Source organism: Aythya fuligula, chromosome 9 (assembly GCF_009819795.1).
Source record: "Aythya fuligula isolate bAytFul2 chromosome 9, bAytFul2.pri, whole genome shotgun sequence".
In the NCBI taxonomy this organism is placed as follows: Eukaryota; Metazoa; Chordata; class Aves; order Anseriformes; family Anatidae; genus Aythya; species Aythya fuligula.
This window is the reverse complement of record NC_045567.1, coordinates 20,074,912-20,101,367: the sequence shown is the minus strand read 5'-3', so window position 1 is coordinate 20,101,367 and position 26,456 is coordinate 20,074,912. Positions and strand designations below refer to the sequence as shown.

General features: G+C 35.7%; 1 protein-coding gene across 1 annotated transcript in view; it reads left to right on the top strand.

Annotated features, from left to right (window-relative positions):
- The window catches only part of NAALADL2 (N-acetylated alpha-linked acidic dipeptidase like 2), a 328,471-nt gene that overhangs the window by 231,092 nt on the left and 70,923 nt on the right, over window positions 1-26,456 (top strand). Inside the window, exon 11 of the mRNA XM_032193291.1 lies at window positions 14,282-14,428. Coding sequence (XP_032049182.1) covers window positions 14,282-14,428 — 147 coding nt within the window. The remainder of the gene's footprint in view (window positions 1-14,281; window positions 14,429-26,456) is intronic.

The window sequence follows — 26,456 nt, the reverse complement described above, 5'->3', positions numbered from 1 at the left end:
GTGGCTGTTTCAGCAGCCATGCTTTCTTGCAGCAACAGAGCCATTAATTCCTTGCCGAAAAAAATCTGCCTAGGATATTCCCCTTGTAAATTGCAGAGCCAGCCATATCAGTTATATTAGCATGATGATTTCCTTTGGCCTTTAAAAAGTTTGCCTGTATCAACATCTCTAACTGTATGAACTCAGATCTGTATGAGTTTTCCCTTGATGTGTGTCGTTCCTTCCCCCCATGTTTTCCACTGAGCCCAAGCCCAACAAGGATCTTCTAGAATTTGATGAAATCCTCGTCAGAGTTTTCATCAGTATTATCATTCAAGGCCTGGGACTAGAGCTTGTTAATTAGTCAGAGCTCCCTCTGGATCACTGCTTTTGCATCATGTATTAATATTTTAAGGTTGTCTTGGGTCTCCTCCATCAGAGTATTTAATTTTAAAACAAATTGATAGCTTGCATACTTTTAGTATCAATGATGTGATAGTTCCAAGTGAGTACAAGATCTGGGTCTAATTATATGGTACTTCAAATGCAAAGGGGATTTTCAAAGAAACAGGTAAAGAATGGTGTTAAACTTCATTTACTTTGGTTGGAGATACCTTCTGATTGGCCTTCATAAAGAAGACAGCTGCCAGAGCAGCCCTGTATTTGAGAAATCCATGAAAACCACGAAACCTGGGGCTTCTACACTGATGGCATATGAAAAGCTCTGAACTTCAGAGTTCTGAGCTTGTGTGACCCTGTGGATAGAACAGAGTATACTCGGAGTCAATCAAGAGGTTATTTTCAACTCCCAGCTCTGCTCCTAACCTGCTTTTTGCTGCTGCACAATTCATTTCACATCTCTGAACCATAGTAAAAGCAGACTGCTTCTCAGAGGTACTGACACATCAATAGTCAGTGGAAGACTCAGGGACTTTTTTTGCCTTTGCAAACCGGGTGTTTGATAACATTACTGGATTCAGATAGGTTCTGGATGTTAAGGTCTGACCAGTTTTGACCTATAAAGCCAACTAGGACAGACTGGCTTTTGATTATGTACTATCTTTAGACAGAGTATAGAATTTAAATATCCACAGAATTTTTGGGAAAGTATTTTTCAATAATAGATAAGTTTATTCATAAACATTTTGCAATTGGGGCAAATAGTCAAATATGTTGGCTATTCAGTCTGCTTTAAGTACTAAGTCAAAAAAGTCATTTACCGTAGTGAAGTTATATGTACACTGCTAATTTTTTATGTAGTCTTCAGACTTAAAAGTGTATAGCATTTGCTCTGTGGGTATTGATATGGTACGTATTTTTACGTAGGGGACATCTACTTATCGTCTGAGCTAGTACTTCATGCATCTCTTTCAAGTAGAAATCTCCTTCAAACCAGTAGCACCAGTTATTATTTCTTTGTGGGTGAGAGATTTAGCTCCAAAATGTGCTTTCAAATGTACTTTGTGAATAGAACCTCCTTACGAGTTATGTTGTAGTGAACTATGATTAATACCAGGCAGAAATCTGTTCGTGCATTGAACTAGGAAATAGTGAAAATTAAGAGCTGATTATTTTTAACCTGTAATTCTGCTGTAGGCATACAAGAGGAAGGAAGTCCTAGAATCTCTTGATCTAAACAATACTAACACTAAATAATAGTGCAAACTGTGTTAAGAATTTGGTGCTTTGGCTACTTGTCTCTTAAAATGGTAGTCTCAGGTTAAGATAAATAGAAAAAAAAAATCAACCTCAAGCTGAGTTTTGGGTTAGTTTGTACTAAATTTTGTAGCAGCATTTTTCAGATTACCTAATAAGAAATAATAAAAATTAGAGAAAGCAATATAGTTTTATTGTTGTTGGTTTATTAACCAGTCACTGCATTTTTAAGTCTGCACAATCTGTAATTGGTAGTTATTAAAGAGCTGATGGCATTCTTTAGGGGAATTGAAGAAGGAGAAAGCTGAAGTAATTTTTCTGTAGGGTCTCCAGATCCCGTAAAGCAACAGAGCCCTGAGTATCAGAAGTGAATTGTATGCTATATGAACGATATGAACTGAATATGAGCTATATGAACTGAAATATGCCAAATAGGGCATATTGAAATGGCGCCCATGAAATATGGGCGCCAAAAAGACTGTCGTGGTTTAACCCGACCGGCAGCTAAACACCACGCAGCCGTTCGCTCACCCTCCCCCCTCCCTCTCTGGGACGGGGGAGAGAAATGGAAAGTGAAGCCCGTGAGTTGAGATAAAGACAGTTTAATAAGACAGGAAAAAAAAAAAAATAACAAAAATAATAATAACAATAATAATAATGATGATACAATGGTGACAATACGAAAGTAATAATAGTATGTACAAACAAGTGATGCACAATGCAATTGCTCACCACCCGCTGACCGATGCCCAGCCTAACCCCGAGCAGTCCGGCCCCCTCCCCCCGGCTAGCCACCCCTATATATTGTTTAGCATGACGTCAGATGGTATGGAATACCCCTTTGGCTAGTTTGGGTCACCTGTCCTGGGTCTGTCCCCTCCCAGCTCTTACTGCACCCCCCAGCCTGCCCGTTGGCAGGACAGAGCAAAGGCTGAGATGTCCTTGGCTTAGTATAAGCACTGCTCTGCAACAATTAAAGCATCGGGGTGTTATCAGCACTCTTCTCATTCTAAGCCAAAACACAGCATTCCACCAGCTACTAGGAAGAAAATTAATTCTGTGCTAACTGAAACCAGGACAGAGGCTAAAGATGTTCCAGAAGCTAAAAGTGTACTAAAGCTGAATCTGCATGACAAAGGAGAAGTACAATGACATGTATAAGTGTAGATTGATTAATAAACGATAGCATAAGCATCAGAAACTGGAAAATAAATCCATATAGATTTGAATGTGAACTATAAAGCACTATTTTAACGTTGAAAGAGAGTACTTAGGAAATGATGGATTATTTAGTCTCTTAGTGTCTTTAGATGAAGATTGACTTTTTTCCTCTATATACATGTAATTGTGTTTGGCTTCAGACCCGCAAATCTTAAATTACTTCAGAAACAATATTATTAAATACAGCTATGTTCTTGCATAGTAAGTCTGATTACTATTAAGTACCAACCATACCAACAACCAGTAAAATGAAAATCATGTCCTGAAACTTCCAGTCTATTATTTATATTTTGAAAATGTTTGTGCATATATGTGTGTGTGTGTGTATACATGTATATACATGCATGATTTTGTGTCTATGAATAGCACTTCTGAGCTTAGGGAAATTATACAAATCTGTAAAGTTATTTGCATACGCAATTACAACAGAGAGGCCAGAGTTGCAAATTGTGTAATATGTAATGCAGAGAAGAGATTTAGTAGTTAGGAATAAAGAAACTCATGTTTATGTGATTCAATAGCTTTAGTCCATTAATAAATATTGGGTTGTAAAGTAAATCTTTTTCCACATTACTGACTAGAATTTGTACTTCTGAGCGTTCATGTAGATGCTGTAATGTGTACTATTCTCAAAAATCTGTATATGTGGCTTTCTTTACTTTGTCTTCCTGTCCTGATAAGAGTGAAAAGCTGTAAATTGCATTTTACTTGATGTCAATTTATTTTCACAATGTGTACAATGTAAACATTTCTCTCCTATACTATGCATTCATTGTTTCAGAAAGTTTGGTTTAATTCCTGGTAAAGTAACTTCTGAAGGTAACTGCAGAATTAAAACCTGAAACATAATTTAATCTGTGCTTTTCTTAGATTATGTTGATTGTTAGACACTATCAGTTTTCAGCATTTCTGGGATTTGTTTGCTTATGAAACAGTAGTCATATATCCTTGGAACTTTTTAGACATTTAACCACAATGAAAAAGCCATTTGGCTGTACTCGCACTACAGCTTTCCCTGCCCTAGCCTTTCTCTTTTGCTTTTCTGCCTTTTTTTATTATTATTTTCTGCCTCGCACAGAGGCAGTGATACCAAGGATACTTACCCATAGTGTAAGCAGATAAGAGCTGGAAGAATCCAGTCAGAAAGGCATCGAAGCATCACAACCGATGACAGTTTACAGTGGTCCATTTGTCCCAAATTTTTTTGCACCACTGCTGTAGAAAATAAAATTATATAGCATCTCTTGGATCATTTAATTTATCTTGCAGTGGAGCCTGGAGAACAATATTTGTAGTGCTGTCTGACACACTTTGGTAAAACTGCTTCATGATGATTGTTCTGAAAAAATACAATTGATACAGATACTTGATATCTTAAGAGCAAGTAGTGTTACTATTCCATTTGCTCAATTCCTGCTGAAGTCTAGAGGATGTTTTTTTTTTTGTATAGAATACGATGGTAACTTATTGACCTTCATGCTCTGTATGGACTAATGGAAGTGACTTTCTGTTTCAAGGAATGAAAAATATTTTTTTGTTTGTCACTTGAAAGAAAGTGATTTGTTCATGCATAGTTGCTATCAAGAAGTTTAAATGTCAGACCAGAGGTTTCAGGGCAAGGTAGAGCTTTGCCAGCAGTAAACTGCTTTGGCTTTATTCCAGGGTTGTGCCATTAGGGGAAATTTGCCGTAGTATAACAACGTGGCAATAGAGTTCCTCCAAGGTATTGTGTGTGATTTTCTATGTTCTGTTCCAAAAGAGTTTATTCATTTATGTATGTTATAATTGACCTCGCTCTGGTCTTCAATTACAAAGATGAAAACAGATTTTTTGACCTCAGCTTTCTCCTCCATGTTAAAAAACTGACTGTTCTACTTGTAGTACTGTTTTTATTTCTTTGTGTGTCTTATCTTCAGTAATGTGTAGTTATGGCTTTGTCCTGACTCTTTTTGTGTCATTAGAGATATTGGGATATGACTACGAAGGATTCTTAGGTTCCAAATAAGAGCTATATGATATTGGGGGTAAAAAAGGTATGTTGAGCAGACAAGGAAATGTGTGGAATATAATATGTTCTCATCTGTGACAGCTAAATTGCATAAATTTTACATGATTGCATAATTATATGATCAGCTAAATGTAAATATAAATAGGCTGAGGCATGGTGGTCTATGAAACATTTTATCCTTAAAAATATAACTAAAACAAACAAACAAACAAAACATGAGTGAAGGCATCATAATCAAGTCAGAAATATAAAAAAGAAGGGATAGGCATGTGGATCTTCATTAGCATAACTCAGTGTGTTAGCATAGGTGAAAGTGTAGTAGATTGACTCTCACTGCAGATCTGTCTTTCTGGATTAGGTAAGGCTCAGATGGGTGCCTTTGGTGAACCAATTTGCTCTTTGACAAGTGTTTTGGGGAGAGTTGTGCTGGCAAACATTTTTGGTAGAAATGCAGAGAGTACTGCCTAGTTTAGAAAGAAGAGTGAGACATGGATGCTGATAGTTTGGAGAAAGGTGGAATAGTTACTAACAACTGTGGTGTCTGGACTGCAACTAAGCATTAAGTCCTGGAAAGTACTACTTTTTGTGTAATTTGATAATTTTAGTAATACGATCGTAAGCAGTCTTCTGAATTTTGCCATAAACAGAAATATTACTTTGAATATTGAGGCTGAGCCTATGGAAAATGTCTTTGAAATTACTTCACATGCTGGAGAGCTTGGTTATGTCTGTAACAATAGAGAAATATGGGAGGGCTTTTCTAGTTGATGCACATAGGTGTCTGGAGTAAGGTGATACTCTGGAAGGACACAGCTATCATAGCTATATTTTATAATTTCCTAATTACATTTAGTAAACCTAGTAGTTCTCTATATTTTTTCAGATACTAAGATACTTGGAACCGTTGGTATTCCGAGTGCAGTCTTGCCTCTTATATAATTTATCCTATGTAATTTTAGCTTTAAATATTTGATTGCTCTGAAATTCTCTTATCAAATGGGAACATACCTATTAGATTTTTATCTCCCTTACAAAAGCCATTGAAATTCCTAACAATCTGTGCTGTTGGCAACAAGTGTATCTGAATTAATAAGGCATATGAATTCAATTCAGGTATAGGAAGGATAAATATAATTCAGTATCATATAAAAAGCACCAAGAATCAGAGAGAGACTGTCAGCAGATAAAGTTAAATGAAGGAAAAGTTCAGTGAAGGAAAATGAATTTAGAGTATATAATTTTTTAGTACCATGCTTTTGTATTTACTACCAGTTTGATGTATATTTGGCATCTAAAATGTTGTTCATTCCTGTGAGGTCCCATTTATTATAATGACCTTGCACTGATGGCTATATTACAAATAACAAAAAAAAGGTAATAATATCAAAACATGCAAGTGCAGCTTAACAGAAAAGAAATCATAGAATATCTGAGCTGGAAGGGACCCACAAGGATAATCGAGTCCAAATCCTGGGTCCCAAAAGGACTGCCCAAAAAATCAGCCCATGTGTCTGAGAGCGTTGTCCAAACCCTTCTTAAGCTCCAGCATTCTCAGTGCTGTGACCACGTCCCTGGGAAGCCTGTCCTGGGGCCCGACCACCTCTGCGTGAAAAACTTTTTCCTAACACCCAGCCCAACCCTCCTTTCTTGCAGCTTCAAGCCATTCCCTTGGGTAACCAGAGAGAAAGTCCTGAACAAGCAGTAGACTTATGGTTGTCTGATGTTTTGTAACTGTAAATTACAAATTACAATTATTTTTATTTAAAGTAGTACAGTATATAATATTGTATTTCATTGTTTCATGCCAAACATATATACTTCTCCATGCTCTCTTTAATAATTGCTGGTATTCTAGATCCCTATTTTTTTCTTTTGGAAATTGCCATCAGAAGGCCAAAATTATTCTAACCATTTATTTATTTATTTATTTATTTCCTGGAGCGGTATAACTGGAATTTTAAGTACAATACTTTGTGTTGCGTAGTTGAACTGAATTTTCCTTGGCTCAATGGAAATGTGAATACAGTGTCAGAACTGAGACTTGGCTGATCCCAATTTGATCTGCACTTCCATAAGCGTTGTAGTTGTCACTATTTTCAGTTTTGTTTGCTCTCCCCTGGATCAAAAAGGTCTTTTCTGTCACGCAGGATACCTGCATGCTTTTTCAAAGAACAATTTTTTTAAAGCTGTGTGGTTTATCTGAGAGGCACTTTATGCTTGTGAAGATTTAATAAACTCTTCCAACACAGGCTGAAAACCAGAATCCTCTTGGAATTTGAAGATGCAGTGCTTTTGTAAGGAAATGCAGAGTGTGTTGTGGGGGAATTTCTAATGGGCTAATGGTGATCCTCTGGCACCTATAGTGACCTGTTTGAGAATCATCTCATCTGCAGTGTGATGGGAATCAGAAGAATAGCAGATAATGCTAAATTCTCTAGAGATATTCTTTGTCCCCAATATCTTTGAATAAATACTGTTTGTTCTTGTGGGATGTTTTTTGGTTTTGTTTTGTTTTCCCTGGTGACAAGACAGTCTTCTGAATGCAGTGTGAGCGCGTGTGTTTGTACAAGGAACATCTCTCAGTTTACTGTGAAAGTAGTGAGGATTCAAATTATGAAATTTTCTTAGAGGTAGATGCATCTTTTCTGTGACTGACTTTGCAGTTCTAAAGGATGGTTTCAGTAGGAGTTTTCATGTTGCCATTACAAGCTAATTAATGGTGTTCAGATTTCAGATATTTTCAGTAAAACCTCACATTCATAAGCTGGAAGGAAATAACTGCTGAGAAACTAAGGACCTAATATTTTATTTCTTTTTATTAATTATTTTATTCTAAATACAAAATCAATTAAAAGCAGTAGTCTTTAATCACTGTCTTATAAGATCTCTTGATGTTTTAATCATACCTTATTCTGAACACTTGTAGACTAGGTCTAAAGAACGATTGGTTTTTCAGTGTTCATACTTGGCTTTGTTATATAAATGTTGACTAAATATGCTAGCAAGTAGAGTGAATATCATCAGATGAAGCTGGTTGTATTTGTGTCTCATATAGCATCAAGAAATCAAATATCATTGTGAAACTGGATTGTAAGTGCATTTTGAACTTTGCCATCATTGACAAAAGAGATGTAAAAGACATGCGTAAGCATTGAAATAACTGCTTTCACAATACTGTTCTCTGTACTAGATAATTGTCCCTTTTTAAATATTTTATTAAGTTCCTAAAATGATGTAGGTAATCAGATGATTGCAGTATGCAGATAGGCTTATATACCACACGAGTGATATGGAATTTTTAGGTTATTTAAATCACAACTATTCTCTGTATATAGCATATTAATTATCATTAGCACATTTAGGTTTTCTTTTTCTCATGCAGAGAAAAAATGAATGGATATAATTTTGAATTATGCTTATGTACATACTTGAATTATGACAATTTGACAAGGCAGAATATGTAGGATCAATAATCAAAGAGAGAGAGCAAAGCAGGACATTTATAGCCAAAACAAATAATAAAATGGGAGAAAACTGTGTGTTTGCCATGGAATTAATACAATTCCTAGAAACTCCATGATTATTTCATTAGATTTCACAGTCAGGGCAAGTGAACTGCTAATAATATTTTTATGAGCTGTCAAACCTTCCTCCTCCAGTGGTTTGTTTGTCAGAGTGTAGCAGGGATGTATACTTGCGAATATTTTGCTATGCAACTTCTCTGGCCTTTCCAGTCTGTTGATGATGATTGAGCATAACATGTTTACAGTAACTAAGATGCTAATCTGTTGCCTTGTAACAAGGAGAATCCCTTTTCTTGTTATCCCTGTGGGCTTCCTCCATAAGTTCTGTAGTACCTGTTTGGTAACAACCGTGCCATCCCAGATGAGGGGATGACACAGAACTACGTCCCTTATTTTTATCTTCCCCCACAGAATACACTTCGTATGCAATGGACATTAAAAGAATTGATTCTAATTTTGAGTTTTGAACTCTTTTCTTAGGTTAGCCATGTGCAGAACAATTAAAACCATTGTTTTTAAGTAAGCACTGTTTAGAGAGTGGAAAATTACATCATTGGGTTTCAATACTAATTCAGTTTTGTGAAGTGTATCTGGGAGAGGGAAAGGGAATAGCACTTCTGTGGTCTAACATAGTACATCTGTGGATTTTTTTTCCTGCATTTTTCCATGGTCTGTGATTAACTTAATAGATTCTGTAGCTATTTTTAAAGGTAATTTTACTTCATCTAACTTGCTTCTGCTTCTTAAATGCACTTACCTTGCACCAGTTACTAGCACAGGCAGCCATTCAACTCAAGAAATAGAGATCAATTATTCATGACAGAAAAGCTTCCTTGCTGAATGAAGATGGGATCACTGACACCTTATAAGAATAATTAGCTATTCTTTATTTGTCCCATTGAAAACTACTTTGACATTTTAATCAATCTTCAAAAGCAGCTAGGGTTTTAACTTCATCTGGAGTCACTTAAAGGAAAGTAGGTGACCAGAACCTGACTGGTATATGTCTCCAGGTGGAAGGAAGGTGAACTGTGGAAATATACAGTGTTTTTTTAATATAGGCTTTTCCTTATACCAGCATCTTAACATTGCAGCAAAAGGCACTTATGAATGCTTAGCTCTAATCAGTGGTAGAATAAAGTCTGCAGTGAAGTACCACTTTATTATACTTTAGATGTTTCGGGTCTATTTTATAACATTAATACAGATTGCATGTATTTTATGGGCCATATGGTACTCTTCATTTTCTCAGATTTGTAACAGGAGCCTGTAACATGATACTGAAAAACAAAATGAACTCCAGAGAAATAAAATTATTCAATTACAATTAACACGCACACCCTTGCATGACATGTACCACTCATCGATTACTCTCTAATCACATGGCTTGCTTTCCTTCTGACCTAAGTGAGGATTGCCTGACACACTGGTGACCTGCCTGAGCAACTGTGAGTGATCTGAATAGTGCTATTGTGTGTTTTACTCAGAGACTAACCAGATATTGCGGCTTGCCTGCTTTACAACAGGGAGTTGGTTGTTACAGAGAATGTTGTTGGTAGTTTATTCTAGATGCATTTTTTAAATAGTCCCACCACCTAGTCATTCCCATCCCATCTCCTCTCCTTCGCATGTCTCCCATCGTTCTTCTGCATGCTAAAAGTATCTAATTTTTGTGTTGTAATCCTCGATTTCTTTTCTTATACTGTACAAAAAAGGAGAGTGGAAGAACAGACTTGTTTTACTGATTTTTTCAATGTCTTGGCACACCCCACTCTGTTGTGATCTTCCAGCTTTTGCTGCACACTGTTTTTGTTCTTTTAATCTTCAAATCCCTTTTTAATTTTGTAATCTTTTCACTTCTTAAAATGAGGAAGGATCCATCTCCTCCACCTCCAAAACCCAACAGTCCTTCAGACCATGACGGCTCTTCCTTGCTTTGGTTTGTTGTTACTTGTAGGATAAATGGCATGCTCTATCGTGGGCTGTTTGTTGCTCTTGCATGAACTCAGTTAATAGCTTGCCTCTTAGTTCAACAACATTTCACTGATGGAAAAGTTTTATTAATTATAGGACATTATTATTCTTTATCTTAAAGTTAATTGTATTGGGAAACATTTCATTTGTTTGAAGAATGCAAAACACACTGCATAAACTTTACAGTCATTGCGAAAACTTGGAGACTGCTGATGTTTTAGAATCTTCGTAACAATAAAAATAAATTGAAAAGAGCAGTATCTTGTATGTAAAGCATACTTCCATATTAGTGTAGTGTTAAATATTGTTGAACTAGCTGAACAATATTATCAGAACAGTGAAAGTTGAACAAAGCAGTTAAACTCTTAAGATACTAGCACTATTGATTTGGACATTATTTTTATAAAAATATAAATCCTATGCCATGGAGAGTGGTGATTTAAAAATGAAAAAATACCATTTCTCACTGTGTTTTTAACCAAAGCTTTAAACATTTCATATATAAAATTTCATACATTAAAATGATTTCATCGTTGCTGTACTGAGAAAAAAAGTAACAGATTATTTCTGAATAGTTGAAATGGAATGTAGTAAAGTGTTTTCTCATGGGCAAAACTCTGGCTAAAAATCAGGCTTGGGTTTCTGAAAAAGGAAAGTATCTCTTTTTTCTGTGGTCTAGCAGAAATGAGGGTTGGTGTATATTTAGAAATAACTGATTCTACTGTCATTTACCCCTCTTAGAAACAATAAATAAAGAGAAACAATATAATAATATTCTATTAATTGTGAAGTGTTATTCATTGTGTGAAACCTTCTGCTCTTCAATGACATTTTATTTCTTCTCAGACACGTGAATCCCTTTATTGTTCATATAGATTCATGTCTGTAAGCAGTCTGCTTAAGTTTCTAATTTCTCTCACAGAGACAAGCTCCACTTATGACTGCATCAGTAGCTATTGAAGTGAATGGAAACTTTTCCTTTAGCTGTTATGTGATTTTATGCTGTATTTGTGTTTTATCTGAAATTGAATATTGCCAAGATGCATGTTAAATTATAATTAAAATGTCTGAAAATATCATATGCAAGATAGGTATGAAAGAAAGAGGGACTAGTACTTTTTTCAGTTCCTTCGTTTGACATTCTGGTCATATTAACAGAATCTGAATTTGAGCAAAGATCTTTACAAGACAAAAGATTTGTGTCTGATTTGTATAGTATGTCCATAATGTTGGAACAAAAGTCTTTCTTCCAAGCATACCATTTCAGAGATGACTTCCACAATAAAACATATACATGTATAGCTTTGTTTCTATTAAATCTAGTATTATGAAAAATTTGAATCTGCATAACAAAAACTGAAAAACAGGAATGCCTTGCATTCAAGTAGGGTAAATGCATTAGCAATTTAATAAATGATAAATGGATGACCTTATCTTCCTGTAGTAGGTCATAACTGATTGAGGATGCATGGGGAGAAGATCTAGTGATGGTAAAGGTAAAATATTTACCTAATGTAAATGTAATGCTATCTTATGCAAACATAATAAAATCTGAAAGCAGTGCAAACTGTCTGACCTGTACGTTAGAAAATCGAGCCTTTTCATGTATGTCACTTGCTTATAGGGCATTACAGAGTCTTTTCTGCTCTGGTTGTCTATTCTCATGTTGAATTATTTTGCACAACTGTTTTACTGGGCTTAATTTGGTCATTTAGCTTTTTGATTTCCTTCAGTAGGTAACTCAATTTTTTTTTCCTATTTAACCCAAAAGCTGCATTTCACATCATTCAGTATACTTTTAAACATTAAAGAAAGAACGGACTACTCATCATTTATAAAACTTGACCAGTATGAGGAAATTAGTATATATTCTAAGCTACACTTAGAATATATAAGTGTAATTAGAATAAGTACATTTTGATACTTAAACATCTGATCATTCCTGAAAGAAGCAATCATTTAAGAATGGATCCTTTTTTCAACTATATGTGTAAAATTATATACATATATTTATGTATGTATGTGTGCTGTACAGTATCGTTGACTTGGATATAATGTAGAAGATAATATGTGGTTATTTAAAATAGCTTTTGAAATGAGTATGCACTTTGGGCTTCTGTTTCTGTTGTATCTTCAGTATTTCAAATACAAGGTCACTGACTTTATTGGGACTGTTTGGATAGTGGGTAGGTTTGTATGTCTTTGAACAGCCACAATGACGTTGTTAAATGACTTTACAATGCATTTGAAAACTCAAGAGCAATTTAAAGGGGGAGCTGAGTGAAACACGGGAATAGAAATTATTAAGGTGATGACTTTCAAGTTGATAATCTTTTAAATAATCTATTAATTTAAATATTAAAAAAAATACCCCCATGGCAAAAAAAAACGTACACTTTTGACTGCAATGTTTTTAAAACCATGAATTACAAGTGACACCTAAGATTAATGCTACCCAAATGTTTATTATTATTATTTTTTTTAATGGCATGGAGAGACAGGATTTGTGCTGTATAAATCATGTTGCTCCATGGATATCCTCAAAGGCGATACTGTTCGCTAGAGGTGGACAAGAGAAATCTCTTGTTTCTACTTTGACTGTAATATTGATCTTTTTGGATGGCCCTTGCACAACTCCGAGTGTGTGCAAGAAGGATGGGAGCAGAAACATTTGATAAAAACAAGAGAGTGGTATAGCTGCCTTTGAAAAATACTTATAAAATGGAAGCTATTTCTTGAAGATGTTTTAAAGTACTTTGAATGAGAATCTGCAGCCCACAGTGGATTGTAATGCATTCGTCATAGCACTGAAGTGAAACTGTGAAGTAATTATGCTAATTTAGATATGTAAAACTATGAGGGTTTGCCTCTTTATAATTCTTAGAACATTTTCATGTTAAATCCAGGAACTTTAATATGCAGAATGTGCTATATTTTACTATTAAAGGGGAACTAATCTTGCGGTTTTCTTATAGTAAGCTGGCAGGTAGTAATTTAGCAGGCAGGTATGAGGATCTCTATGAACTGTTAGCTAAATGCAAATAATCTCTAGTCCTTCAGCCTAACATTCTTGAAAATAAACCTAGGTAGCTTATTTCCTATAATAGATCTTGAAGGCTTTCGTACCTACTGTTTATTAAATGTTTAATTACCTGAAGTATTTGAAAGCTACATTAGTATGTTGCTCTCATACTTGGTCTTGGGGTTATTTTCCAGTTTTCACCCGATATTTATTGGCGTTCTGTTGCTAAGATTTCATCTTAAAATAGTTCTGTGAATGAAATACAAACATATCACTGACTAGAATTTTTTAAAGCAATTACTTAGGAAATATGTATTTATGTATTTTCAGTCTTTTCATTGTTTTGCTCTTAACCCCTGCTCTGTAATTGCAGCAAATACTTTACATTACTAGCATATAATAGAACATGGATGTCTTGAATATCGTGATCTGATTCATCTTTTTGCTGTTTCAGAACATGCTATTAACTGAAAAAAAAAAAAAGTGCAGTAGCTATCAAAGTTCTCCGAGCACACTTTTAAAAGGCACCTCTAATCTCCTGCCTGAATAGCAAATTTCACATGCTTCCCAAAGTCGTCATCTCTTCCCCTCTTATCATTTCAATTAGACATGACTTTTTGTTGTCCTTTGAAAGTCTCAGACATGTTGCAGCATATTCTGCATTCTGTGTTTATGTCCTATACCAAACACTGAAGTATATATCAGCAGAGAATGAAAGATTTATAGACTCACTCTCACTACTAAGTATGACTCAGCTGATACCTGCTTGCGTCAGTGCAAGTTCCAGACTGTTCCTAAAATGCTTTGAGTAAAAGGGTGCTGCATCCATATATTGGTATGAGTTGTTATGAGTCTGTTTGCAAATAAGTGGAATTTTGATTTGTGTTTGTTTTTCAGAGTCAGAGCTTCAACTGTGTGGAAAAGACTAAGTGTCCAGGATCTAATGTGAGTTCTGTGCAGATACAGGGAGATTCAGATTATTTCATCAACCATCTTGGAGTACCTGCCACGCAGTTTTCTTACGAGGACATCAACAAATCAGAGGTAGTTAAAATAAAAATTAAATTAAAAATTAACAATCTGAAAATAGTTACACAGAGTAATTTAATATGGATTCCTTGTTGTTTATGTTATCAGTTGTATTGATTATTACCTGTCCCTCAACACATGGGCTCATTGTCTCATATAACAGAATCATAGAATGGTTTAGGTTGGAAGGGACTCCCGAGGATCATCTAATTGCAACCCCTCTGCCATGGGCAGGGACACCTCCAACTAGATCAGGTTGCTCAAAGCCCCTCTGAAATTCAATTGTAAAATATTTCATGTTAGAGAACCAAAACAAGCTGCTTTAAAATTGTATTTATTTATTTTAAAAAAGAACTCAATTTCTCTGATACCGTAGAATAGGGCCTACGGTACTATGAGGCACATTTAATTGAAATCTGTAATACACTTTTCGTAATCAAAGTGATAAAGCCACTGCACTCTTACTTGAAAAGTTTAAGTTCTTCTGCCAGTTTAGCTTTTTCTTACCTTAATATTTTTCACACATTTGCATAACATTGCATAAGCAATGCTACCATCTCAATGAAAGGCTTTAAAGCCTAAACATGGGAAGGACTCTAGAAGAGCAGGGTTTTCAACTGGTAAACATTTTGTTTAAATGTGCAAATGTTTCAACTTTTCAAACAGTTTTGGAATTTCATCCATGAACTTTTCAAAGAATTTTTTTGAATATAAATGTCATAACAGTGAGTTAACATGGAAAATACAGCTTTATTCAGCAGTATAGATTAGCTGTACTGCTGAGACAGAGCAACATAAATTTCTTGGGGAGCTGAGGGCTTTTTGCCCAATGCCATTTTAACTGCACCAAAGGCATCCACTCGTGTGAAAAATACATAATTTAAAATATAAGCTGTTTACACAGCTGTTGGTTATAGAGATAGTGATTTCAGGCAGCATATGCCAAGAAGGGCTATGTGCACTGGGGTGTATTTTGATAAAGGCTGCTTCCGCCTGCTTATGATATCAGTTGTTTAAGGCCGCTTTTCTCTTACATGTGTTATTTGTGAAGGAAGAGAGGCAGATTCCAGAGAATCACTGAAACTCTGAGGCAAAATAAAGTATTTTCTAATCATACGTCTTTAGTGGCATCATCAAATGTGGACAGGAGAAGAAAGATCCTCCTGTGCCATCCCATACTTGGGATGGAGACACATGGAGGGAGTAGTCCTGCGTACTGGTGTAACTGCTGAGTGAGCTCACTGTTTCAAAGAACTCTCTGCAGATTTATTTAAAACAGATCAACATTAATTTTATATCTTTAAAATATACCTGCAGAAGATATGGCACAGCTTTTGCAGTAGCATGTCAAGTGTGTCTCTAGCCTTCTCCAGAAAGTTGACTGGCATACATATTTCATTTTTGCACTACATTTATTATATTCATATAATATCAGTATCAACAGAATCATGTGGAAAAATTGTGGATTTTGCTGTCCCTAGCCATGATTTTACCAATCAGAGAGACCATCAGAATTTCAGCTGTTTATCCATACCTTCTCTTTTAACCTTCTTCTGCTTCTCATTTCGCTCTTCAATTTCTTTGTTCTGCTTTGTTCTTTTTATGTGAGTATCACCCTGTATTGTTTTCCCTATTCTTGGTGGAGTACCTTAAAAATAGAGTTTGCTGTGATGGATTCAGCATTTTAATCTGATAGCCACACTGACTCTTTCTCCTTCATGAAAGGAGACAGAAGAAAGAAATTTCTGAAAGGTCTATATTTGGAAATGTAGAAGTGGAATTCTTTGCTAAAGAGAGGAAAAACCCAGCAGTTGCAAGTTAATTCATTTTGATTGTCTTAGCAGTTTATAGCTTAGTTGCTGAAGAACCAGAACATAAGTAAATCACAGGGACTGAGAAAAATCACCTTGCTATGGCTGCCTAATGTTTGGCTACAAGAGAAAATATAATCTGGATTTGCTGACGTTTTAGAGATCTGATTGTTTCCTGAACATTGTAAATTAAACGACACCAGGCTGTTCAGCATTTTGAAGCCATTCTGATCACTTGCAAATGTAAGCTGACAAAGGAATTTTTTTCCTATTTTGATGGAGCTATTTTGAGCTCTTTTTCATGATGTAAATGTACTGCTACTATACCATTTCTGTGGCATTGTAGTCTACAGTTTTCATGAGGCATCCAATTCTTTTAATTAGAGCTAGATGATTTTCTGTGTTATCTGCATATTATTCATCGTCCTCAGCACATTCCATTACTTAATGATTTCTGTTTGATAACACGGAATTTAAATCCCTTCTGCAATAATGTGACAGGTTGCATGAATGGTAGCATTATCATTTTGAGAAAACGAGTAAGTGCACAAATAAAGCAAAACAAACACACAAATAAAAACAATCAGAAAACAAAAACATAAAAACCCCCAAACCTTCGTACTGTTTTTTTTTTTTTTTTGTTGTTGTTGTTATTTATTGATGGGCACATATTTAGCATGAAATATTTTATGATAGCTCTCCCAGTTCAGGTATGCAGGGCTTACAGAACATTTACTTTTACACCTAGACCATAAAAGTTGTTTTCCGTATCTTCAGTCAAACTTAAGTACAGGCATGAACGATAAAAATTACCTGTCACATTATTCAAAGGCTAGACCAGGAGAGTGTAATACCATGGACCACTAAGCTAATTTAGAAGAAAAATGAAAAGAAGTTTTTTTATAGAAGGCGTTTGTATGTAATATATGTAGAAGAGTTTAGAATTTTGACAGTTTGAGATTGTATCCTCTTTAGAGAGAATGCATAATGATTTTTATTTCTGTTGAAATATGCATAACTTTTTGAAGGTAACTTTCAACTTTCATTAGAGCCTTTAAAAATGAGTTTTGCCCACACTGGTGTAAAACAAAAGCCACTAAATCTTATCATGTCAATGAATGTTTGCTTCTCGCTCATTTTTACCATCTATTTCCACTTCCTTTCACCACCCTGGCTCCTGCCCTCTTTTCTTTTCATCACTCTTCAGTGTAGCTTACTGCGGTTTCTTGGTTTCAGTATTTACATGCTTAGGTTGACATATCAGGCACTTCTTTCAAAAGAAATCAAAAGCTCTGCAAGTTTTCTTTGTTATCACAAAAGAAACAGAGGAGCTGTCCTTGATGGAGAGAACTTAGTCTAGTTTACTGAGAAATAACTCCCATGTCTCATGCTACTTTTATCTCTTTCATGTGTTAGTGTGTAGGGAGGGTTTAAGCAGTATGGAGTGCTCTTCTGTGCACTTATGTATGTGTGTGTATCTTAAAAGAGTGAACGGGAAACTGGCGTTTCTACCTGTTTTTGTCTGTATGGGACCATCACAGAATGTCTGCAAGTTCTGGGGTGTTAGTGATCAAGGGCTCGGTTTTAATACTGTGTTATGTCATTCTCAGCTGAATTGAACATACAAATTCATGGAAATCAGGGTAGCATGGGGAAGTTCTGGTTGCAGGCGGTGTGTGAAGGTCCAGGACTGCATCCCATCATCTGGGTAGGCTTCACTAGGACCATATCACAAGTATCACCTGAAAACTGGGTGATTCTGTTCTCTATCATTATTGATTCACTGATGTGTGGAGTCAATTCCAGTTATGATCTTGACATGTTATTTATATTACTTAATTTTAGTTCAGTGAAAGTGCCTAGGTAATTGTCCTCAGTGAGTTCAGTTTAATTTAAATAGAACTTGTAGAATGCATTCAGAGTTGTTTTTATTTTAAAATTTGCAACTGCATTATCAGTAATCCCAGCATAGCTAATTCAGTAGTTGATGTCCACTGTCTCTACACTGGCTCTATTTCTGGGTGAATACCTACGTCCATTACCATTATAACATCCAGCACTCTGTTTCTTAGAAATCACAAAACAAGAAAAATACAGCTCATTTCTGCCTATCAGTGAGCTACCACTATTTCTCTTGCTTTTGGAATTTATCAAAAGCTAACGTTTCTTTGAAGGAGCAGTTCTCTGTGTATCAGATACAGAATGGAATGTGTATGTCAACAAAGCTGAAAATAACCAGTAAACAATTTTGTAGCCTTGTGAGAAGGACAGGCAAACCCCAGTGACAGACACAAGGTCTGTCTTCCAGCTACACTGTCTAAGCTGCAATTTACCTTAAAAGGCAACATGTATTCTAATGTTAAGCATCTGGATGTATTGCCAGTATGTGTCACTATTTCTGACGAATGTTCTCTTATCTTTCCTCTAGCAAAGTTCTTGTAAAGCAATATAAAGATTTATTTATGTATTTATTTATTTATTTATCTTGCTACATATACATGTATAAATACATGGTTTTGTCTAGTAAACTCTGGATAAAGCAAGAAATCTAACTGAGCACCCTTGGATACACCCTTGGATAGTTATGTAACTGTGTTTTGTCTGATCCATGATATCTCTATTGAGAAACATTTCTGTATCATAATAGTGGTTCAGTGGTCAAACAGTAGCACTGCTTAGAATCAATCAATTTTTATGATCTAATGTTTCTGATCTCTATGTTCTTACTGCAGTTATCTCAGCATTCCGTATCCCATCAATAATCTCACTGTTACTCCATAACCAGATCATTTTCTCCTTTACTTCTGGTATGTCTTCAAGTTCCTTTCCAGACAGGACAGAATTTTCCTATCTCAAGATTAACTATTTTGATGATCTACAACTGACCAGGCTCTTCTGGTAAATTTTATGCTGTCTTCCCTCTAATGTCTTGGACTGTGTCAACCAGTACCAATTAATTTATCAGATCCAACTATATTTATCAAGAAATTCATTTGCATGAATCATGGCATGATTTTCTTTGAAGGATCAGGGCAGACCATATACAAAGGCCTGCTGCATTTATTTCAGCTCAGAGCAGAACTTCTGGATCTGTAGCTTATGCTTGAATGTCCTTAGGAAAGGATTAATGCCTATTGTTTTACCTTGATATTTCAAAGAGGTGTCCACCAGAGAGATTCCTAATTAATGGAAGCCAGGTTTCCCTTTCTATATCTAGACTACTAGGGAGTTTGCGTATCTGGAAGCCTTTCCAGCTAAAAATATGGCTGTGCATAGCTCCCCTCCCCTCTCCCCTACTTCCTCCTCTCCTTTCTCCCTGGTATATGTTAAGTCTTCCAAGGAAATACACAGCTGGTAGCTGCCAATGGGGAGTTATGGGAGACTCATGTATTGCAGGAAAGAAACAAAGTACAGGTGTGCTCAGAATACCAGAGAATAGAAATTCTTTGCAAAGGCACAAATGTATATCAGCCTCAGAATTGCAAGTTGCTTGGGAACCCAAGATTTTCTTTTTTCTAAACTGTCAGTGGAGTTTGGTGCTGCCACATTTACTGCTGGGAAGTTTTATGAACTTTGTAGTAGAACTTTATAGTCAACAAGGTTCAGCAACAGGAGTTAGAAGTTTCAAGGGGAAGAGAGGTTTTGGTTCTGTTCGCCAACAAGCAATGAACTGTCAGTGTTTAAGGACTACTCATGAAGGTAGGTCCAAGCCATGGCTGCTTCTGTGTCTTGCCTTTCTCACTCATGGGCTATGTTTTTATAATAACTATGCTCTTAGCTATTTATACTGTATTTCTTTCTGTATTCTCCTTTCTGTCTGTCTTTTGCTTATAGCAGTGCTTTTTAATTTCTCAGTAAATTCAGGGGTTATTCAGTTTAGTACTCAGCCGTCATACATTAATGCATTAGTCCATCTGTTCACTTGTACGCTAATGTAGTTGAATTTGGTAGTGAGAGCAAGCTGAAATTGTTAAGGTTAATGACTCAGTGTTTTACAAGACAAAATACATTTGACGTTCAATTGATTGCATGAATTGTTTTATTGAACAATGTGAATATTAAGCTACTTAATGTCATGGAAGAGCATTTTTGTTATTCCAGTAATGTTAGTGAAACCAATGATGTCCTCATCAGTCAGATACATTGCTCTGCTCCAACAGAGTCTATTTGGTCTCACAAATCTTAGTGCTTTGATATCCCAGACATTCCGCAGTGCATCCAGGAAGGGAAAAAATCTTTACATAAACAGGCTGTGCAGAAACAAAAGTGTACAGCTTCCTTAGCATTTGCACAGCATGAATACAGATTTGTTGCTGTAAACTTGTCCTTGCAGATTCTGTCTGGCTCTTCGTTCACTTGAAATTGACTGAGGGCTGTTGAAAGTCAGTGGAAGAAAGGTAGTCTGGATTTTAACAGGGTCAATGGGATATGGGAAAACAGGAGAAATTTACTTAGACACCAATTATTGCTTCTATTTAGTAGTTTACTCAAGTGTCTAGCTACTGAGAACATCTATTATCTAAGGACAGAAGGCACTGAGTTATCTGTCCTCCCTGGAGAAGTAAATGGTGTGTTCCATTCAAGATAACATTTTAGCATTGTTGTTCTGAGTGGCTAAATTCAACAGACAAGCTAAAAGTCTTCTGTCAGAGTACCTGGAAAAAGTACGAGAGTTGTATTAGTCATGTGGCACTCTATAGTTTTTTCTTTTAATAATTAAAAAACTAAAAGGGGTCAAGATCACTGGACTATCAAACAACTGTGATTTGAGTCACTGATGCATCCTCTCAAATAGAGTTTGCAAAGTTCGTTATGTCTTACCATGGCCATTAAAGAATAAATATTATCTTAGAAGACATCATTGTTGGTTTACGGTGGGGGAGGAGGTTATTAATGTCAGTTTGTATTTTTATCGACAGATGCAAGCAGGCTCTGATTTGAAGGCTGTGTAGCTTCAGTAACAAAACGGTTGTATTTTGCATTAAGTTTACAGACAAAGCATCACTGCGTAGTGGAGAAGTATACCTTTCAGATCAGCATCTGCTTGCATATAACTGGTTTAGGATGGACACAAAGCAAATTCTGCCTTTTAAACTGTGTCCTGCATTCCCTTTGTGATCCAAAGCAATCTGTGAAGGGGAGGAATTAGTAGACTTACTAGTTCTCATGTAACTAGCACCTTCCCAGGTGGAACCTCTATAGCAGGAAATGTGGTCTTTATTTGATGAAATACAGTGAAGATAATGCATTGCTAGAGTATCTGTGATCCTTAGGACTGCATCTCATTATGGTGAGTGGAAAGCATCTTAGAATTTTTTTCACTGCCAATAATACAATGATAGAAAAATATTAAAAACAGTTTCACTTTCGAAACTTTGGGTCCTCTAATCGTTACCTGAAAGACTTGCTTTAGACTTTAAGATAAATGACAATCAGTTGCTGTTTCATTAAGAACATTAACTGAACTGAAACTGTGAAGGCAATGTAAAATATTGTATGAGATCTGAGAATTCTGCATATTTGTAGTTGATTTTTTTGAAAAGTGCAAGATATGTAGGCCTTTAAAGTGACTCAAAATACAAACTAATACTTTTTAAATAATCTTTCTAGCATTCCTGAAATATGCAAAAAATTCTTTGCCCATGCTTTTTTTGTGCTTTATAATATAAAGTAAATCCTGTAGGAATCTTCTCTTCAGTATTAGGAATACTACTCAGCTTTGATACTCAAAAAATAAATACATTCATTTAGTTGTGACTTTTAAAATTAAATTTAATTACGTTTGTAATGGGGAAGTCTAAATGCACATCTAATACATCTCATGTCATTGTTTAAAAACCCATTGCACAAATAGAATGCATGCAGCATTACAGTTACTTTTCTTGCTTGGAAGTGACAGCATAATACAATTGAGAGAGATATCAGTAAAAAAAAAAAAAATATATATATATATATATATATATATAAACTATACAAAAAAAATAGTTGTCTTTTTCCCAATTTTTACAGTTGGCCAGTCTCGAAGAAGGAACTCCTTTGAAACAAATTTAGAGATACAACTAAATGCAAAGAATGAATTATTCCCCCATTTACACATGTATTTACTGTTCTTAGCAAAAGTCAGTGCTGTTTCTTACTGCAAAATGGTGAGCCTTCCATCTACCCGGTATCTGTCCAATGGATAAATGGATTAGATTTCTTCATTCAGCATAATAATATAAATAGTTTTTTAAATAAGTAAACATAAAAACTGGAAATAGGATGCGTTGAATAGGAAATGAAAGCACTGTGCTTTACAACATTGGTGGTTAGGAAACATTGTCATTAGGATTCATGGCTTATAAAAGTACATCGTTAGCATGACCTGCTGGCATCTCACTGGCACTGCTTGTTTTCTGGGTAATCTGAGTGCTCACAGTTGATTCTAAAATGCTACAATCCTTCGCACCACACGTCTAAGAAGAGGTGTTCTCTCTTGCACATAGTGAATTTGAACTGAGCTTCCTCTTTCTAGCCTTCTGAAGCTTTGGGAAGATCTTCCCTGAGGTTTTCGCTTTCTGGCTTGGGCTGCTTCCTCCTACTGACACTGCTTATTGTGCCTTCAGTTTGCAAAGCAGGCAGGGAATACTCAAGGGAGGAATAATGCTATGCAAGTATCACAGTATCTTAAAAGCTGCTTTCTTCATGCTGTGGTCTGTGAATTTACAGTGATTATTCAATTCACTTACAAATGCAAGGAAGAAAACATTAACTTAAAGGAGATGAGAGAAAAATGCATATATTCTTTTCCTGTCTGATGACTGCTGGCTTGAGCTTTATCTGGCTACAGTTGATTTGAATAATAAAACAAATCGTGCAGCAGTGATTGCAATTCTATTTCTTCTGTTCTCTGTGTAGTCTCATTTGACAGGCCTTGCTTATTTTGTCCAGCATCTGATGACATCACAAGGTCAGTGCACATCTTTACCAGAATGAAAAAGAAAAAAAAAAAAAAAGATTTGTTTCTCTTTCTTTATTAAAACCTCTTTAGTCAACTGAAACAGTAAAATTATTTAAGGAAAGTCTTGTCAGAAACTCCCTCTGCCATGCCCATTTTCATAGGGCAGGGTCATTCTCACTTTGAGATTTTTGACACACATTAGGCTGTGGCAACTGCAAAGCTTTACTTTTTAAAAGTAATTGAAAAGCATACTCATTTTATGTCTTTAGTTTCATTTACGTAATAACCAGTGAAAAGTAGCTTTTAAATCATAATCCTTTGTGGATTTTGTGAGGGAATATTTAATTAGATTTCAAGAGCATTTGCTAGAAAGGGAAAATTCAGTCTCCTGGTAAGATGGAGAGACATGCACTCTCTTCTGTGATGTATTTGCAGACTTAAGGGCTTTTATTAGTGTGAAATCCTATATGCCATACCTTAATGTCAGATGTGATCTAAACAATTCAGTTTAACACACACATAAGAGAAACGCACCTTGGCTTCAGTATGTTCTATGCTACATAATCCAGTGTTTCAATACATCTGTTTAAAAATCTGCTTCAGTTTACTGCACCTTCTCAAAAACAAACAAACAAAAGTTTTCCAGATAGCTGATTAGCTGATGATAAATCATATTTTAATCTGAGATGCCTTTTTCCGTTACTTTCTTTGACCCTTATTCCAGTGAAACCTCTCCTCTACCCCATCAGGGAAAAAAAAAAAAAAAAAAAAAAAAAAAGGTCTTTTAGCCTATCTGAGGTGAAACACCTGTTTCACAAATAATACAGTTGTATATTTGCTGCCAAGATGCCATATGCCAAATGCTTGACTTAGGGTAAAATGGAAGAAGGAATTAGTGAAAGCCTGCAGTGCAGATTTCAAAGGTATTTTTGTTCTGCTCACTGCTTTCTCTTTATCTTTTCTTCTGACGTGGTTTTCTCCTTCATGCTGTGACAAATTCTTGGCAGTGGTCATGAATACAGATGCAGATAACTCCTCATGCAACTGTAGGCCTCTCTGGATGTCTGGGTAATAGTTTTAGACACTGGCATAACTTTATAGTGTGTGCTCTGCAGGTGAATTCAAAATCTCAACTAAACTTGTTTCTCAGGTTGATTTTGAAGGTAAGCACTGCTTCCTTTCTGCTTTATTGTCCAGACACTGCATGTCTGTGTGTTCCCCTCAGGCTGCTGCAACTCAACCCTTCATGCTGTTGTATTACAAAAAGGCAGAAAGAGTGAAATAGGTTAATAGCTTGTGGACTAGATCCAACATATAGACATGGACAGGCATGAGATTATATTCTCACTCCTGATGCAGCAGAGGCTTTATACCTCTACCAGACATTATTCTTTGATCTACGTGAAGAAAATAAATGTCTTTCTCTTGGCTTTCATCCCTCTTTTTTGTATATGCTTTGCAGACATTAGGACTCATGGCAGCATTAGGCTATCATGATTATACTGCTTGGCCTAACTATACGAACTGCCAAAGGATTTTTGTTCTCACTGCTTTCCCTCTATTATTCTTTCATAAGTGTGTGTTGCTTTTGTGCTGTACAAAATTGGAGGTACAAAAGCTGTGAAGTGGTGAAGGGTGAAGCTGGCCCAAGTGTTGACAATATTGACAAATATTGACAAGGGGGAAGTCAAACAGAAAAAAGAAGGCTGGTGCAAAGACCAGTTTTCCAGATGGTCATTGCTGAGTCAAGAAACCTCCACTGCATGTTACTTTCAAAAACAAGTAAACAAAAACCAACCACAAAATAACTATAAAAAAGCTAGTAATTCTGAAGGGATTTGTGAATTATTCACCTGGGTAAGGGGAGAGGGATACTAATCATATATTTTTTTTCCAGAGTAACAGTCAAGAAAACAGGAATCCTGTTATTGTAGATGCAGCATTGTCTAATAAACATAGTCATAGTCTAGTAAACAAAACTGCTTGTGTTTAAAACAGAACTATTTCCACCTCTAAGACAATGTGGTAACATTTGTTGTTGTTTTGTTGTGTGTTTTTTTGTCTGTTTCTTTATTATTATTATTATTATTGTTTTTCAATGGCAGAAAATAGACCTCTAAGATATGTTATGGTATTTACTGCTATACATTAATTCACCAGAGGTGCCATGAGCTTTTATTCATGACTAAAAATGGATTAGATTAAATTTGGTACATAAATTGAAAGCACAGTATAGGAAGGTACACAAGGGATGGCAAGTTTAGAGCCTTTAGAAGGTGGACCATTCTGTTCATTTTATTAGTTGAGGAAGAACAAGATAAGTTAGGAAAATGAGTCTAATAAATCAGGAGTGAATTTTAGTGTCCATCATAAATAAACAAGAGAGAGCTAGGTTGGGGGTTTTTAGATTTTTCTTTCTGCATTTTCGATCCCCATTTAATCAATTCATAAATCAATTAATTACTGTCAGGAGAGCTGAGGACAGCAGGAAATTGGGTTCAAATTAAAAAGAAAAGGAGGCAATTTGTTTTAAGATTGAAAGTTGGATGTTCAATCGAAGTTTAATCAGAAGTGACCCATTATTTGAGAAGTAGAACACCAATGTCTTTCTAATTTCACAGAATGTTTCATTAAATGAGTGTTGAAAAGATCAGGTTAACTGATATTTCCAAAAGGAAGATGAGACAAAGGGGATTTTTGGAAGTGAGCTTCTAATATATGTTATATATTCCTCTTCATTTCTCTTCTGAAGAGACTGTAGTGAATCCTAAAGCATTATACTGGGAGTTCAAGGATTATTGGCACTGTCTTTTCCACAGGTTATGCAGATTGTGTAATAAAAATGTAGCTTAATATCAGAAAAGCAAACATTCTTAATCCATTTGGATAGCTGTGGAACAATTTACAAATGACAACAAACAGTGAAGAGAAAATTTGTAATTGAATGAATGGAAGCTGGGCTGCCTAAATTATAGGGTGTCTCACGGTGGTCTGACCTTGAGAAAGTCTTTCCATAAATTGATATCATCATGAGACCTTTCAGCTCCATAATATATAGAAAATTGTGGACATTGTACAAAGTGAGTGCTGATTATGAGCTTGCTGCTGCATGGAAGGCAAAATGAAGGAGCTGTTAGAAGTCTGCCTCACCCCTGTTCATGCTGCCAACTCATTCCTTGCTGTGAGCAGCGTCATCTCCATGCAGTGAGGTTCTGGCCTGACTTCCCCAGAAGTGAGTTCAGATGATAATACGGAATCTTTGTCTAAATCTAACATGGTGCCTGACTAAAGT